General features: G+C 34.8%; 1 protein-coding gene across 1 annotated transcript; it reads left to right on the forward strand.

Annotated features, from left to right (window-relative positions):
• Nucleotides 1-1655: 1655 nt before the first annotated feature.
• LOC111506109 (transmembrane protein 53) lies at nt 1656-18851 on the forward strand. Its single transcript, XM_023161057.2, has 5 exons — nt 1656-1926; nt 4991-5198; nt 13819-13971; nt 15957-16085; nt 18497-18851. The coding sequence occupies exons 1-5, from the start codon at nt 1736-1738 to the stop codon at nt 18656-18658; spliced, it is 843 nt and encodes a 280-aa protein (XP_023016825.2). The 5' UTR covers nt 1656-1735; the 3' UTR covers nt 18659-18851.
• The last annotated feature ends 771 nt before the right edge of the window (nt 18852-19622 follow it).

Genomic DNA, 19622 nt, shown 5'->3' on the forward strand with positions numbered 1-19622 from the left:
GAGACATCTCCTTTATATCGGCAGGTGTAGGCCAAGACTCGCTGAACAGCCACTCTCTTATTGACGATAACTCCGGACACTCGCATAGAACATCCCTGACAGTTTCATCTTTCTGTTCACACATCCTGCATAGAGGTGTGTCCACTAGCCCCATATTATAGATGTGTTTCCTTAGTTGTCAGTGGCCAATCAGAAATCCTACTGTTAAGCGTAGATTTTTTTCTGGTCATCGCCAGAAATTTCTTCGGCGCCAGTTTCTCCAGGGTCACCCAGGGTGATCCTGGCAAGAAAGCATTCTTTGATTCCATCCCATCTCTTTAGGGATTGAGCATGGATGTGAAGTTTGGCTGGTTTCACAATTGTTGAAGTCATCAGGCCGTAGGTGTCACTGGGTCCTAAAACGTACAGGTCCAGAGGGGTCAGACCAGTAATTGATTCCATTGCCGCGGTTGATGTCATTCTCATGACTCCTGTGATGTTTAAACAGGCCAATCGCTGTATTTGATATAATTTTTGGCTGGCCGTTGCTTGTAAAACTTTCGGTCCCCATGTAATGGCTCCGTACGTTAACAGAGATCTTATTATTGCAGTGTAGATCCAGGTGACCACACGGGGTGAAAGACCCCATGCGCGTCTCACACTCCTCCGACATTGCTCATAAGCCATATTGCTCTTTTTCCTCTACTCGGTAGGTGAGAGTTCCATGTTAGCTTTCTGTCGAGAATAGTACCAAGGGATTTCACCTCTTCAGAGAAGTTTAGTTTGCTTTTGAAGATTTCTTGAGATTTCAAGCCCGATTAACTTCTTTTCCAGGTGAAAAAGACAATCTCAGCCTTCTTGGGATCGACAGTAAGACCTCCTTTAACCATATTTCTGTTAATTTAAGCTCATCCTGCGCTCTATCACAGTGTTACCGGTCTACAAGATTATGTTATCTGCATATGCAATTGTGTAGAATCCATTATTGTTGAGGCGATTATTCAGGGTATCCAGAACTATGTTCCAAAGAAGGGGTGATAAGACCACTCCCTGTGGACATCCCCTCATGACCAGTCCTCTCACTAACATCAGATGAAACTTAAATCTCACCTTCTTGCAGAACGATGTTTGTTGTATGATTCTAAGGGGTTTTTGATACTAAAACCTGGCTCCGCAATAGGCAAGCTTTCAAATTCATAAGTGGGTATTTTGCTATTTGATAGGAAGGAGATCCAATAGCTGACACGATGATGCGCATTGATTTCCCGGCTCTTGGATTTTGGTGGGGCAATATAGTTTTGACACCGATGGGTTGGAAAATATATTGCCTTAGTTTTTTATTTCCTAGCGTCCCAATTCAACAGACCTTACAATACCCCAGGAAATAACTAGAGAAAAATAATTTCAATGATAACGAAAGTGACGATTTGATGTTGGGATAGATAGAATATACCTGGTGTATTGCTGTTTCGATAATATTCTCTTAGCCTCGGTTGCATTGCCCGATTGTTTGATGCCTTCACTGTTTTATGAATTTTCGAACGATAGCTCGACTGAGCAAGAAACTCAAAGGTGAATTATTATTCAAGCAGTAACCTACTTGAATTAATTAGATATACGAACTCACCTGACCCCGAAAAAAAATTATGACATTGTATCCTGTTCTGCGTGAACCATCAAACGTTTTTATCGTTTCTGACAACTCTCGGTGAACATTCAAATCGATAAATGATGTTCGCGCGCAGTTCTAGCAGAAATGGCGGAGCTCGACAACCTGGAATATTTCCTAAAATTTCCAAAACAAGGTTTTTGTTACAACCAAATTGACGATAATGATTTTGTGTTTGTTGTGAATGAAAAAAAAGTACCAGTTATTTTGCTGTTTGGCTGGGCCGGATGCAAAGACAAATATTTAGCGAAGTACTCGGAAATATATGAAAGAAAGGGGTGAGTGGAACACCGGCCGGTGGTTTTTAATATATCTTGTTGAGGAGAATAAATACGTTGCTTCGATTGTTGATATTTTCATTTGAGGTAGATACACAAAAAGTTAAAGTGTTCCAATCGATTGTTATATTTTTCCGTCAGGTATATTTTCAGAACTCATTAATACAGTTTATTGTATGATTTCCACTATAAAGGGTTTTACAAAAACCGCGACACGTGTTTCGCTATACAATAACTTTCTCAAGCGTCAATTAACGCTCTAACATCTTTGATTGTTTAAATTCAAAAACCAACACTTTTCCAAATCACCAGAACTTTAGAATTCTTTGTGCGACTCACCAACCAATTTGGCGTCTTTTGGAGATGAATGAAGTTCATCTCCTTCTCATCTCCTGAAGAATCCAACTTGGTTGGTGAAATGCGCGTCGAGAAGAGTACTGAAGTTTTGGTAATTGGGAAGTGAGCTTGTTTTTGAACTTATTCTACATCAGACGTTCAAATCACATGAATGAAAAATTAATTTTATTCAATTATCATAGATGCGATCTTATCCGAAGCCTTCAAAGAATGCTTTCAAAGAATCAAAACATTTGGGATATCATTTGGGAAGAACCATGAAGATAGGAAAATTACGATACATTTTTACCAGGGAAATTTTGTGCATTCAACTACCCACCATGTACCTGTTTTTTATCGTTCCTCAATATTTATATTTGATAGGTTAAAATATTATTTGTTTTGTTGAAGCTATGGATTCGGGCAACGCGTGTGTGAACCAAACTACCCGATTGTACTCGTATTTGCACCGCTGAAATTAAATTATTATTCTAGGTGCTACAGTTTTGAGAGGTGAGAATTGTTTTGGTGAATTTTTTTATCTTCAAGGAACTTTAAAGTTATTTCCTTAGAATAGTCTACTGTATCACCTGATATGAAGTCTATAGGTGATTTCGAAAGGTTATGTGACATCTAAAGTATATGATATTGGGTTGGGTTGAAAAACATCCTTTGCTAAAACTCTGCCGTTTCACCTATACACCTAGATGTTTATTTGATGTATTTATTTTGGCTTGTTATGGTGAATTAAAAACCGTAGTACAATACAGAACTCATGTATGAAAAAAAGATGTGCTTCAAAGAATGGTTTCAAAGAATCAAAACATTTGGGATATCATTTGGGAAGAACCATGAAGATAGGAAAATTACGATATATTTTTACCAGGGAAATTTTGTGCATTCAACTACCCAATATTCGTTCCTCAATATTTATATTTGATGGGTTAAAATATTATTTGTTTTGTTGAAGCTATGGATTCGGGCAACGCGTGCGTGAACCAAACTACCCGATTGTACTCGTATTTGCACCGCTGAAATTAAATTATTATTCTAGGTGCTACAGTTTTGAGAGGTGAGAATTGTTTTGGTGAATTTTTTTATCTTCAAGGAACTTTAAAGTTTGGTATATTTGCAATAATTTTTGAGATAATCGCAAAAACAAATCCTCCTTTCTTGTTGAACTAAATTGTTTTTCAGTAGTTTGCGTTTTTTCGATTATTTTGTATAGGGCCTTCCAGCCAGGTACTTCCAAACTTTGACAATTGATAAGGGTCATCTTGTTGAGGCTACATCTGTCAAATAAGTTGTCATTTATTCAGTTTGTTTTGCAAAATCACCATATATAGATATAGCATCCAACAACATGTGCAGTTAATAAAATTGCTGTGTTAGTTCTGTTCGGGCAGAGCACTGCGCGTTTTACCTATTTTACGGTCGCCATACTCGTCCTTGCGAGAGGACTATTCGTAATGTGGTGGATACATTTGAGTGGATCAACACCCGTACGTCGAAGAAACGCAAGATCCGCCGAAAACATCACCGCTTTCTGTGAGAGTGTGCAGAAAACCCAACGCAGACGATATCGCGTCGGTCACAAGAACTCGACTTTCCGCAGACCATAACTTGACAAATTTTACATCGTGACTTGGGCTTGTACCTGTACAAAATTCAACTGACCCAGGAACTGAAGGTAAACGACCATAGACAACGATGTGCGTTTGCTGAATGGTCTCTGGAGCAATTGGCAATTGACCTCAATTTTCATCGAAAAATCATCTTCAGCAATGAGGCTGAAGTACGTGAACAAACAGAATTGTCGAATTTTGAACGATACCAATCCATATGAGATTCAAGAGTGTCTGATATATTCCGAAAAGTCACTGTTTGGTGTGGATTTTGGGCTGGTGGTGTCATCAGTCCATATTTATTTGAGAACGACGTTGGCCAGGCCATCACTGTCAACAGCAAGCACTGTACGTCGATGATTACCAACGTTTTTGGCCTGAATTGTATGATCTGAACAATAACGATATGTGGTTTCAACAGGACGGGACTACGTGTCACACAGCTTATGCCACCCTAGATATTCTGCGCCAACGATTTTAGGGCATGGTCATCTTATGTGGAGGTGATGTGGCCACCGAGATCGTGCGATTTGACCCCGTTAGACTTTTTCTTCTGGAGTTTCTTAAGTTGTTGGTATATACAAAAAAGCCACAAGGCGTGGTGGACATTTGAACGATATTATATTCCACACATAATGGCATCAATAGGTCTTTCAAAACAAATGAAAAATTTCGATGATATCTCCTGCATACTTTGCTTTATTTGAATTAAAAGTTAGGAAGGGCTTAACGAAAGACCCTATATAATGTAATATAGATCTACACACCATACATATCCCGGCTTTATAAATCATTGCAAACGTGATAGAACATTGTCGAATTTTTGTATTTTTACTATAGTGACAAGTGAGGTTTCTGAAATGACTGAGCCCTTTGTTAGACCAACTTGGCTTTGATTTCAAATTACTCTCTGTGAAATTACGAATCAAGGGAATTGTACTTGACTATAATAGGTGGAAATACTTGTAACGATTGTCAATTCAATTTTATTGTGAGGAAGTGAAAAAAAAACTTTTTTTCAAGCATACATTACTCTATTCACGAAATACTTTTTTGAGACCACATTCTCTATTACTTCTATATATTATGATTCATTATTTCAGGCTCATTACTCTGAGGTACATTGCCCCTGTGAAATGCCTCTTTTGGAAAAGATATCAGATGATTACTATAGCAGAGAATTTAGTGAAGTTTTTAATTGACCTGAATTTCGATAATAATCCCATTATTGTTCATTGCTTTTCTAACGGAGGAGCTTTCATGTACCAAAATTTTTCTTTGGCGTTGAACAAAAGTCCGAAACCTCTACAGGTGAGTGAATATACGGTATATTTTTAGAGATTAGAAATTTAGAGATTGATTTTTGTATAGAGTTGATTTTTTTAAATTGATTGCTTCCTTCCTTTCTTTGGAAGATTTCAGAAATTTTCAGGAGAGATTAATTTTTATATAGAGTTATTTTTTTTTTAAATTGATTGCTTCCTTACTTTCTTTGGAAGATTTCACACATTTATAGTTCAAAGATGGAGAAGTAGAAAGTCAAAACCTTTCATTCCAAAACATTTGTATCCATTTCGAATATTATAAACGTGCCCTTTGAACTTGCATAATTGTTATCATTATCGACAAACGTCATGTAATATCGTATTCTGTGTCAAGCTCTTATAGCTAGTTGAATACTAATGATGATCATTACCTGACAAATTTCTACATGATGAATTCATTACAAAAAATATTTTCCTTTCTAGTAACAACTCATTGAACTGGAGAATAATGAATACAAATTTTACCTGTTACCTTATTTTACCTATTTTTCAGATCTATCCTTATTACCAATTTCCTCATTGTAAAATGAATTCAATAAAGGAGGATAATTGGAATATATTTGATCATTGGGCAATAATCCCGAATTCTTAAATCTATTGAGTCTGAGCATTCCAAAAGGTTGAGTTTCCAACCTTTTTCTTCCGAATGCAATACGTCATAATCATGATTCAATTTGTGCCCTCTGTTGAAAGTTGGTTTGCAAATGTTGAATTGGTCCCTTCATTCAAAAAACTACTTTTATTCTCTTTTATTTTTTTGGAGAAAGTTCTTTCAGTCTGGCCGATATGACATTCAGATTTATACATGTATAATCCTCTAAACAAGCTAGCCACGAGCACCAGCGAAACGTCTGGAAGAAATTGTCATGGAGAGGAAGCTATCAATTTTTTAATGGAAAATCGGGTATTGCGGTAGCGAGGTTTGATGAGTTTTTCTTATTTTTGGAAATTGAAACAGCCATTCATTGGAAATTTTATATTTGTTTTGAAAAATTGAAAACTAGTGATGAATATCACTATATCAAGAATCAAGGAATTCAAAAGACTCCAATTCATCTCAATAAATGCTGAAAATATTCATCAACCACTTCATGACAATGTTTATTGAAATATTCATTTCTGGGTGATGGAACGGTTATTCCATTATTAGCACTTCAGATTTCACTAAACCCCAAAATATGTGAGAGCATCAAATTGGGTACTTAGCGAACCATTCTAAGGACCCACGTTTGCCTAGATACCGGTTTGGATCATCTTTATCTACCCACTTTCAAAACAGCTTGTCGTGATGAGAAAGTATATCATCTTGCTGAAACATAACATCAGTTAAAAACAAATTTGGGTTTGTCATTCATTCACGCCGGAAGACAGGCAGACGTATTTCCTTAGAATAGTCTACTATATCACCTGATATGAAGTCTATAGGTGATTTCGAAAGGTTATGTGACATCTAAAGTATACGATATTAGGTTGGGTTGAAAAACAGCCTTTGCTAAAACTCTGCCTTTTCACCTATACACCTAGATGTTTATTTGATGTATTTATTTTGGCTTGTTATGGTGAATTAAAAACCGTAGTACAATACAGAACTCATGTATGAAAAAAAGATGTGCTTGCAACGAATTTACTCCAAGAACATTTCATAATGTAAGAAATTGATTTGTGAACAGTCTTCAATAATTTAGGAAAGTGAATATTGAAAACGTTCATTGGAATATGTGGTGAAAATCCATAACGTATTCCAGTAAAACAGTAAGAATTATCGTATAGTGAAACACGTGTTGCGGTTTTGTGAACTGTCTGGAAATCTCATAATTAGGTTTTTACTTGAATATACAGTGCATTTCTTTAATGTCCCCCCTCTTTTATTTTTTCAACGGGTCAACTCAAAAAATTGAAATTTGGGACAATGAAATTAATGCATGAATACTTTATTTCGAAGTGAAATTACCAGATAAAACTCTCAAGTTGGCGACTGGGCGCCATCTGGAAAAAAAAAATTAAATGGAAAGGGGTCTTGTGACATCATTTTGAAGCTCCTGACGAATTCTTCACAACCCTAGAATATGAAGTCAATGTCTTCACCTACTACAAAATGGCGGAACATTTTTCTAGAAATATTCCTTTTATCTGCCATATGGCAATTCCAACAACCCGATAAGGTTTATTATTTTTTGTTAATAAAAACGACAAAAAATGTCAGTACGACAATGAACATTATTGTTCAGCTAGAATATTCTCATTTAGTTTTCGGTTTTATTAGTAGAAAGGTACCATGTCAGCAATCTCTAAAATGGTCAATTCTCGTTCATAGGATGAAAAAATTGAAGCGATTTTTATTTACTGTGCGACGCGTAACTTTTACGAGACCGAAAGGATTTTCAATGAACGTTTTCCGCATTGTCCTATCTGTAGAAAATATTTGAGGAAACTTATATCCAAATTGACAACTATCGGTAGTGTACATAACAAAAAACCCCCAGGTCATCCGCCCATTCCGGAAAAACAGCAAATGCAAATAATTGGTGAGATGGTAGTAAATCCTGAACAGTCTACTTATTCCGTCGCCAATGTTTGGTGATCTCCTTCTACTGTTTGGAGACTTTTGAAGGTGAATAGGTATCATCCATACAAAATTGAATTGGTACACCAATTAACTGAAGATGACTCTGATCGGAGAACAGAATGTTGCGAAATCATGACGGAAACCATTGCAAAGCATCCTACCTATCTCCTTAATATTCGTTTTAGTGACGAATGTACATTTTTTAACCAGCAATGTTCACAGACAAAATTGCCGTTATTGGAATGACACCATGCCTCACGTTTTCCGGCAAACACGTACCCAATATCCAGAAAAACTTAACGTTTGGGCAGGAATATTGGGAAACCATATTGTAGGACCTTTATTTATTGATCAAAATTTAACAGGGGAACTGTATTTGAATATGCTGGAAACTACTGTTGACCCTTTCATCACTGAAATTGTCGAAGCGAATCCTAATGAATTCGATATGGATATTGTATTTCAACAAGATGGAGCACCACCACATTACTCCAGACAAGTAAGAAACTATTTGTATACTACTTTTCCCGGTCGTTGGATTGGCCGTCGAGGTCTTACAAAATGGCCAGCACGCTCGCCAGATTTGACACCTTTGGACTTTTTTATGGGACTATTTGAAGCAAAAGGTGTACAAAACTGAACTTGTTCCAATTTCGGAGATACGGCAGAGAATAAAAAATATTTGTAGAGATGTTAACGTTACGGTGTTCGAAAATGCTTGGCGTGAAATATCGGATGGGCTGTTCATTTGTCAAAAAGTTCAAGGCAACCATTTCTAGCATCTTTTCAACTGACCTCAAGCTTATTATCTCATATTATGCAGTTAAATGTCAATGTATTCAGGCAATTATTAAAAGTTCCGCCAATTTGTTGAACTAGTTGAAGATATTGACATTATAATATGAGCCTTTTTCCTGAGAATAGTACAGCAAACGTGTCACGAGAGGCAGCACTAATAGTAGGGACAAACAATAAACTATTCACATGTAAACAGTGTTATTTACGTAATATTAATTTATTATTTAAAAATATGAATCTGATATGAAAAATTATTTTGTGCTAGTATAATGCCAACGAAGCATTGCTGTTCTGCGAATTGTACGTTGGATAATCGATATCCGGAAGAAAACGTGTTTTATATAAAGTTACCGTGGATCGATAATCACCCTAAATTATTCGATAATAGAGAAATTGCAGAGAGTAGCCTTTTTCCACTACTAAACGGTTAAATAATTTAGCAAAATATCAGGAGTATAACCAAGTTTTTAAGGAGTGGGAAATGTTAGGGATTATTGAACAAATACATACTGATATACAGTAATAAAGGAGAACATTATATTTCGCATCATCCAGTTATAAAAGATTCAAGTTTCACAACAAAAATTAGACCTGTGTTTAATGCATCATCTAAAGATAAAAACGGAAATTCTTCAGATAGTTGTCTAATGAAGGGACCAAACATAATTGAACTCATTTCAATAATTCTCAAATTCAGACTTGGGATGATTGGAGTAATTTCTGACATCAAAAAGGCATTTTTGCAAATAAGTATAGCTGAAGAAGATAGAAATATGCTTAGATTTCTTTGGTGGGAAGATTCTTCATTAAAAATAATGAAAGTTTATCGCCTCACTAGAGTAGTTTTTGGTATATCATCATTGCCCATAAAAGGGAACATAACTTCGGTACTGGGGTTACAATGGAATTTCGAAAATGATACGTTGTCATGCGATATCCATGTATTAAATGAATTAATAAATATTCCAACTACAAAGAAGGGTTTATTATCAGCAGCACAACGCATCTTCGACCCAATTGGGTTCACTTGCCCTGTAACTTCAGTTCTAAAGTTACTATTACAAGAAACGTGGAAGTTAAAAATGAATTGGGATTCTAAACTATCTTAGGAAATTATTGAAAGTTTTAGAAAATGGCTCAAAGAAATCCAATTATTGCATTTTTGTAGTATACTACGTGCCCTATTCAAACTGAATCAATCCCAGCGAAATGCTTCATTGCATATTTTTTGTGATGCAAGTAAGTTGGCGTATGCCTCTTGCTTTTTTTTACGTATAGAAAAAAATGGAAACATTCACAGTCATCTATTACAAGCTAAATCGAGTATAAGTCCCAAAAAAAGTGTCACTTTACCACGATTGGAATTATTAGCAGCATTAATAGGAAGTAGGCTATATCAATTCGTAATTCAGGTTGATTATTTCAAAACATTGAATTCTTATTTTTGGAGCGATTCTACAGTTATTCTCACATGGATTAAAACAAAGTCAAATTGAACCACTTTTGTTATGAATCGAGTAAATGAAATAAGAGCAAGCACAAATATTAATCAGCGGAATCATGTTCCGGGAGATATGAATGCCGCTAATTTCCCATCCCGAGGGTGTAGTTGTAAGCGTCTATTAGAATCCAGATGGTGGGAGGGTCCTGAGTGGCTCAAGAAAGATATGCAGTTTTGGCCAGCATTAAATCAACAATTTTCTGATGAAAAGGCATATGATGAGTGCAGAAGAAATATGATTTCACAATTAGTTAGCCAAAACGATGTGACTTCTGCTTCATTCAATTATTTCTCCAAGTATTCGAAAATAGTCAGAATGGGTGCATGGATGACTCGTTTCTCTGAAAGATGTCGTAGAGTGAAAATGCATCATGATGAGTTGTTGAATGAGGAAGTTGTTAAGGCGGAAATTTGTCTTCTTAAAATTATCCAAAATGAAAGTTTTGGAAGTACAACTCCTGTAGAAATATCCAATATCAATGTTTTTAAGGATGAAAGTGGATTAATTAGAGTAAAAACCAAACTTTATTTTTCTGAAGATGTCCAGTCTTTCAAGTTTCCTATTATTTTGCCTTACAAACATATCATTGTAAGAAAACTAATTGAAGAAAACCACATTATATCTCGTCATTGTGGAGTGCAAGTGCTTCTGCAAACAATTCGTGAGAGATTTTGGATAATTGGGGCTGGAAGAATGGTCAAAGATGTTATTTCAAAGTGTTTTGTATGCAAAAGGTGCAGAGTCAAGTCATTAGAAACTCTGTTTGCTCCACTTCCTAGGGATATATTGAAAATTTCCGCAGCTTTCGAGATAACCGGTACAGATTTTGCAGGACCTCTGTATTTGAAAAATGGTGAAAAGGCTTGGATAGTTATTTTTACTTGTGCCGTTTATCGAGCATGCCATTTTGATTTAGTGCAGTTTCTTTCAACTGAAGCTTTTCTACAGACACTAAGACGATTTATTGCGATTTATTGAGGAGGGGAAGAGTATCAGTGATTTATTCCGATAACGGAACCAATTACGTGGGAGCCAATAACCAAATGAAAAACTTAGATTGGAAAGACATTTTGAAACATTCATCAGTTCAACGAATCACCTGGAAATTCAACGTCCCTTCAGCACGCACCCTGGTGGGGTGGATGATGGAAGCGTATCGTGAGAATGATCAAGGAACTTTTGAGAAGAAATCTAGGAAAAAAAACCGTCGATTACTGACACTGCTTTGTGACTGCGAATCGATTATAAATTCAAGGCCACTCACATACGTTTCGGACAATACAGATGAACTAATTCCCGTAACACCGTCATCTTTTCTACAGAGCATCCCAACCTCAGAAGCCCAGATATAGATCAAATTGGAAGAACAGGCATCAAGAAGAGATTCGAGAAAATCTTCGTGAGAGATTCAGGAATAAATGTCTGTCAAATTTGGTACATTTAGGATACAGAAAATGTAATAAGTTGGTTATAGGTGATGTAGTCGTGATTGGATCTGACAATACCAAGAGAATTAGTTGGCCGATGGGAAGAATAATAGAAATTTACCCTGGAAAGGACAAGATTGCCAGAGTAGCTTGAATCAAATTAGCTACAGGTGAATTAATACGCCCGTTTCAACGAATGTACCCACTAGAAATTTCAAACTCTAATGGAGAACCAGAAATACGACTAGGTAAACTCGTAAAACGACTCATTTCAAATTTCAAAGTAACTCCGTATGAAGACGAAACAACCAAAGAAGATCATCCACATCAGGAAAGCAAACAATCTTCAACTACAGGAGAAGAAAGGGTTCCAGAGAAAGCCGTCCTTGTATGTACTAGGTCAGGACGATTGGTCAAGATTCCTGATCGATATATGAGTTAGCTGTTTTGCAATTCAACATTGCAAAAGGTGGGAGAATGTTGGAGTTCGAGAGTTGCAGCATCGTTTGTGATTTCATTACATGCTGTATATTTTATGCCAATTTGAGTTTGTTAGTTAAAAGTTTGTTTACACATGATAGAACAGTTGTTTTTGAGAGTGTAAAAATAAAACTGTAACAGTCCCGAAAATATCTCAGTTTTTCTATATAATTCCCCACACTCAACAACTGTAGACGTTCAGAAAATCAAAAAACATCATACCTGAAAAAATATCTTACTACAGTGTATTATTCACTAGTAGAAATACAGCTCCGGTATGAAATGCTGATCTGGGGCGCAGCTCCAAAAATTCATCTTCACATTTAAAAAGTAGGTAATACAAAGAAGATTTTCAAAACTCATTCATTCAAAACACCCTGGTTACCCAACAAATATCTATTTGCATTAAAGAAATATTTGATATTAGACAATTGTATTATCTCAACAAATGCATCATATACCATTCACATAGACAACAGTGTCATTTACCAAATCACCGATACGACGCATGATAAAAAAACATTATGTCATTCATTTTATGTCTAAAATAACGACCCAAAAATCGTATTCTTACCTCGCACCAAAGTTGTACAATAACATCCTTGAAAATATAAAATCAATCATGAATATACACTCTTTCAAAAAACATCTGAAGAAATATTTATATGAATCAGGTAGAAGGATCACTAACTTCGCTTAAACACCAGAAAATGTGAATAAATTGCATTTCTGATTTTTATGTATGTGAATCTTAGATTTATTACTGTTTGTACTACACTATATCGTTGGTCTTAATCTAATATATAAAAATGGATGTTTGTTGGTTGGTTGGTTGGTTGGTTGGTTGGTTGGTTGGTTGGTTAGTTGGTTGGTAAGTGATAAACTTCTACATCTCTCAACCGATCGTGATGAATAGGTAATGGGTGACATGTATAGGTAATTTTTCATAGAGAAGGTTTTTAGGCTATCAAATTTTCTGTAACTCGCCACTAGATGGCACTACAATTTTTTGAAAGCACTGTTCTATAACGCTGCGCACGCCTAAGTTTGTTGATTCTGATTCTGTCAAAATATTTGAATAGCAGCGATACAGCAACATAGTACTAATTAGTACTACAACTAACAAATTCTACGCGGACGAAGCCGCGGGCAACAACCAGTATTAGTATACAATAGATTTTATTATTCATGTTTACATTAATGTTACACTGTATTGTAAAATGTTATGCTTGTACAAATAATTATAACAAATTAATGATTGACTCATATCCTATATTGTAATTATTAATTAATATAACTACCCCTTACCGAATATATTTATTCTAAATATCCTGTACTTTGAACAATTTTTTAGTGAAATTCAATTATTGATTCAGATTACTGATTCTTCTTATGTATAAACATTCTAAATGGTCGTATTTTATAAGTTATTTTTACCAATGCTGAAACAAGTGTTGTTGCACTTATCGGCCACTCATGCTTTGTTCACATTAACAATTTATAATCGACTATAGCAATTCTTTCTGATTATTGTGAAATTTACTACTAAATTCTTCATTTGTGTATGAAGATTATTTATTATTATTATTATTATCATTTATATATTTTTCCCATTATTTGATTCTTGTACGAATTGGAAAATGGTAATTTGTATATTGACTGACATTTTGAACTTGAACGGCACACTTTCACACATTCGATCAATGATCCATTAAAATATTTAATATTTTCCAACTGCCTTCTGATATTTTTTGAAACATTTGGCACTTTTCCTTCGCTATGAGTACAATGCATTCAAATCTCCAATTTGTTTTAAATATTGTTTTGTTTCAGATCAAAGGAGTCATATTCGATTCAGCACCAGGAAGGCGACGAATTATTAGTCTTTATAGAGCAATATCTGCCATTTTGCAGGGAAATGTTTTTTATAATGTCTTCATGTCATTTATAATGACGATGTTTTTATCCACGATATGGATATATGAGGTGAGAATTGTTGAGCAGAGAAAAGTTAAGTCTGATCAAAGTGATTAGTAAAAGATCATTCCTTGCAATTATTAAATCTATTACAAATTGATTTATGCAGTTAAAATATGGTCCCAACCAAGTCATCACAATCTTCAGATCATTTACAATGAAGCACCAGTAAACAAATCAGTAGGGAAATGAGTAGAAGATGATTTAGATTCTTTAGATATGGAGTTACCACCAATTTTTCCTTCCTCTTCCGGAGAAATACCCCCTTGGATACTAGCTACGCCAAAATTTCATTTTGAATGTGATAGATTCATGAAAGAAAATACCAATCGAATCCAATTTCTTCAAATATTCCATGAGATCATAAACATGATACTGATGGTTCAAAAACTACAGGAGTTGGATCGGTATTTTTTTGCAATGAAGAAACTCACCAATGGATATTGAACACAATAGCATCGATATTCACAGCTGAATTATACGCCATTCTCCAAGCATTGAGATTCATGGAGACATTGGAAAAAGGAACTACTTACTTGATTCTATCTGATTCTTGTAGTTCATTCAAAGCCATACAAAATAGTTACAATACCGATCCTCTAATCCAGATCATATCAAATGTAATCCACATCTTCCTGAACTCTGGCAAAACATATTTTTTTTAGCCGGTAATGAACTCGCAGATACTGCTGCCCGCGATGCTACTGGACAAAATTATTTGAATGACATACCAATTAGAACTGAAGACATGAAAACATATATCAAAAATAAAATAAGAGACAAATGCAATCAAGAATGGAACGAGAGTAACCATAAATTGAAAATAATAAAAAAAAAAAGTTGACGAGATGACCGATGGCATTGGTTATGTTGGCTTTGAGGACCGCTCTGGCCTGTGTTTTATTCGCATATATCTGCGACTCAAGAAACCTCACAAGAAAAAGTCTAACGGGGTCAAATCGCACGATCACGGTGGCCAGTTCATATCACCTCCACATGAAATGACTATGCCCTCAAATCGCGGAATATCCAATGAGACATGAGCTATCTGGCATGTAGCGTCGTCCCGTTGAACCACATGTCGCTGGTGTCCAGACCAATTAAATCAAGTCAGAAGAAGACAATGATGGCCTGGTCAACGTCTTTCTCAAAGAAATATGGACCGATGATGCTCTCATTGGACGCTCTTGGATATCATGTGGATTGGTATTGTCCCAAATTCGACAATTTTGTTTTTTTTGTTTTCGATGCTCCATAGCCCATTCAGCGAACACACGTCGTTGTCTATGGTCGTTTACCTTCACTTTCTGGGTCAGTTGAACTTTGTACGGGTGCAGATTCAGGTCATGACGCAAAATTCGCCAAGTGGTGGTCTGCGACAGGCCGAGTTCTTGTGAGTGACGCGAAATCGACTGCCTCGATTTCTTCTGCACTCTCTCACAGACAGCGGCGATGTTTTTGGCAGATCTTGCGTTTCTTCGGCGTACGGGTGTTGATCGAACGCTAACTGAACCAGTGGACTCAAATTTATCCACCACATTGCGAATAGTCCTCTGGGTGGGAGGATTAAGGCGACCGTAAAATAGCCGAAGCGCGCGGTTATGAATTTGAATTTAACGAAACATCATTTTGAATCCTTTCAACTGATCTACTGAATGAGCTGATAACCCAACCATGCTATCTAAAAAGGATAATATATTATTGCGAACTTCTCCAAGGTTTTCCATTTTAGAGATTGGAAATATTGTTGAAACATGGCCAATGCTGTTTCTGCTAATTAGTAGAAAGCCTTACGTAAATTACTGAGTGTGTAAAATTCCAAACATATTTGAAATAAAACATTTTTTTATCAGTTCATGGACACACAATTCCATAAGAGTGTATTTGTATGGAAATACTCTTGTCAATGAATTGAAATGAAAGAGTGAAAATGAAAATAGTATACATGCCAAATAGTTGTTATTCCAATCTTAAAAAATTTACTTTGATTCCAGGTTATCAGTAATTGTATTAATCCGAGGCCAAACTTCCAGTCAAATCCACTGGAGAATTTGAAATATGAGAAGAACAAATGGCCACAACTATTCATTTACTCAAAAAATGACAATCTCATTCCCCATACGGTGAGTAAATTTCGAGGTATACAGGCTGATTCACGGTGGATGGTACATTAGACGTTTCTGGTGAACCAGACAACGGATCACTTTGAAAATTTAATGGAGGGCATATTCGGACATTCTCTAGCCAACTAAAATATTTTCGACAATGCGGTGTTGCCGCTTCTATTAGAAAGCAGTAGCAACTTTGATTTTTCAAATGGAACACTCTGTATATAATATTATTTTTGGAATCTCCAACAATTGCCCGACAACTTTTCTTGATATTTCTCTATACCTATCTTACCGTTTTCGAAATAAAAATTAATTTCAATTTTTTTCTTCGAAAATCATGACTTCTAAAAATGCCGATATCTTTTAGTTAAGAAGTACTATGATATCTAAATTTGATTTGGAGTTAGGTGATACTTGGACACTTCCCACACGACAGCCTAATCTCCGTTACTTCAATACAGGGTGGTAAAAAAATACAGTTTTTTCGTTTGCTTGAAAAAGTTGCTGAAATTTGATTATTTTAAATAGAACACCCTGTATATTATTAAAAATTCGGAAAGCTGCTGAAATTTGCTTTCTTTCTATGTATATCATACCTATACCTAACTAGTCAAGTTTCGGACTTATGAACATTTATTTGTGAAAATGTCCCTTCAAATGGTATTTCCATTCGGTGTTTGGTAAGCAGGCCATGATTACTATTTGACAGTAGCGTTGTGACATTCTCCTAATAATATCGACATTTTCGTCACTTCAGAAGTTGCAAATACCTTCAAAACGATGGAACAAAACTATTCAAACGAAGTTCTTATGAATTTGTTTATTATTTTTGGACAGTGTGACAAAATTATCAGCAGAACATGTAGAAAGTTCAATGAAATGTATCCGAATCTACCGCCAATGAACCTCAAGAAATTTATACGAATTCAGAACAATTTCAATATGTTTGGATAAACTTTAAAAAAGCACCAAGGAACTTGAAATTGGAAATATTGATATGAATAATTATTAAAAAGTAAAACAATCATGTGGAATATTTCAAAATATGTTCGAATCGTGTATTCAATAAAATGTTAAATATTTATATAAAAAAAATCAGTTTTTCATAACTTCTTTTCGAAAAAATCCTTAAAATTATTGATATAACAATAGTATATATCGATATTCACTATGACACTAACGTGAAACATGTTATTGATGGACATAATTATAATGGAATTACAAATTTCAAGGATGTTTTTTTATATAGCTCCTTATCTGAATGAAATTTTACCCCTTTTAAATCATAATATTTATCAATTTAAGAAAGAAATGAAATCACAGATGCTTACTGCTCAGTGCTAATTTGAAAAAAAATTAAATTCAGTGTAGTGCAATGAAATTGTTAAATTGACCAAAATAATGTTGAGAATATTAAGAGTTATTACCAACTATATGATATATTATTTTTTCTTTTCTCTATCATTGTTATGATAGTGTATAAGTATGTTCATAATTATTTTCTTATACTCACTGTATAATTTTTGGGAGGGGTGGAAGATAGCCTTTGGCTAACCCTTTTCCTTTCATGTATAAATGTATTTTTATGCATAATAAACGATATTATTATTATATTATTATTACAATCGATTATTTATTTGAGATGAATGAAGGACACAAAAATGAAAAGAGAAGTTGATGTAGAGATATATGAATAACTAAAACCTTTTTCAGGATTATCGAAGCGAAACCTAGTTATTCTGAATGCTGAACAGATGCTGTTTGAACATTCTTTATGCAGTTTCTGACATGTTGAAACAATTGTTTTTACTTTTGTGGAGATTTAGATAATTCCATTGTACAACAACCTCTAGATAGTAATTTCCATGATGTAGTTGTAGCAGTAGACATATATGTGTTAGTGGTATTGATGGCTACAGTTGTCACCAGAAGTTTTCAGACATCTTTTCAGCTGCATATTCAGGGTATTGTTTTTGAAATAAGGGGTTTGATATTGGTTACTGTCACATAACAAATGCTGTATAAAAAGTATTCATTGAATGCGATACCAACCAAAAATATCAATCGATGTGCCTTACCCCCATTCACTATTGTCAATTTTATTTCAGTTGCTCGACGTTTCAGCTGTGAAGCTATTTTTTATGACTACACTGAAGTCTCGATTCGCCTACTCCTCAGGTAGTGACATGCTTTGAGGGTTTTGTAACTTGCCACCAGGGTCTCAATCTGCCTTCTCCCAAACAATACCCTTGAAGCTTGTCGAGTATGCTGATTGAGACCTCAGTGTAGTCACACCGTCTTGAAAATGGCTTCAAAGTCAAACCCGAAACGTCGAACTACTGAAAACACTAGACGCGCTTTATAATACAAACTAAATTAAGTGCTGTGAATAGTGTTGTGTCTTATTCCTCCTTATATTTCAGGACATCGAATATTTCGCAGACTTCAGAAAGAAAATGGGGGTAGACGTGACTACTATCTGCTACGATACAAGTCTTCATGTTAAGCATCTGCCAGAAAATAGACAAAGTTATATGAAAAGTGTTTATAACTTTATCAACAAATGCTTGAACGGAAAAAATTAGTTGGAACTACAATGGATAGTTACCCATAAATACCACATTGGAAAGTACTCTACAGTAGAGCTGACTAATTTATTGTGATGAATGACTATTTAGCACTTGAAAACATAGGGGAAAACGAATTTGAATTTCGTAAGAAATTATTTTTTAGATGATTTATATTATTTCGTTGGAAAATGCACAAATTTGAGAAGTTTATTAGAATTTTATTGTTGTATGTTATAATTGTATGTTGAGTTATTAGGATATACCAATTGTTTATTCATTTTCATATATATTTATTCGATATGTATTGAGAGTATATTCACTATCAGAAATTATTATTTAAATTTTAGATTATTCTGGTGAAATATACAAAAAAAAAACGAATCATTAGTTTGGTTATCCTATAAAATCTGGAAAAACAGCATCATTATGTATGTTCACCTCTTTTTATAAAAAAATTCAGCATTACCAGAAAACTGAAAGCAAACGATTATTTTCATGAAGATTATTTGTGATGATCCCTTACCACGTAATAACGGCTGCATCCATCAATTTATTGAAAGAATATTCGTCATTGAAAAATATAAAGTTGTCACTTACTTCTGGAAAATCACTGTGTAAGTTTCAAATGTTTCGAAATAAATAATTATAACTTTATGTTTATGTGAAAGTATAAAACGCTGGCCAATATTCCATTTATTTCATTCATTTGTTAGTTCCAATGTTTGAAATTATGTAAATAAGAGTTTCTTTGGTTTCTGATGATTTTGTAGCAAGTACAGTGGATATCTCAAGTATCCTTTGAATAACTCTACAACTATCATTATATACCGACATCTAATTATGCAGAATGTACAGAATTCAAATTGAAAAGGGATATACTTTCAAAAGAAATTAGTTTCTACTTATTTCAATTCTATAACGAATGTTTAGAGAACATACTGGACGGAGAAAGTGTTTTTCGTGAGATTGCTTCGAAAGG

Source organism: Leptinotarsa decemlineata, unplaced genomic scaffold (genome assembly GCF_025532065.1).
Source record: "Leptinotarsa decemlineata unplaced genomic scaffold, Ldec_3_MD MMD2_tig00026354_RagTag_RagTag, whole genome shotgun sequence".
NCBI lineage: Eukaryota > Metazoa > Arthropoda > Insecta > Coleoptera > Chrysomelidae > Leptinotarsa > Leptinotarsa decemlineata.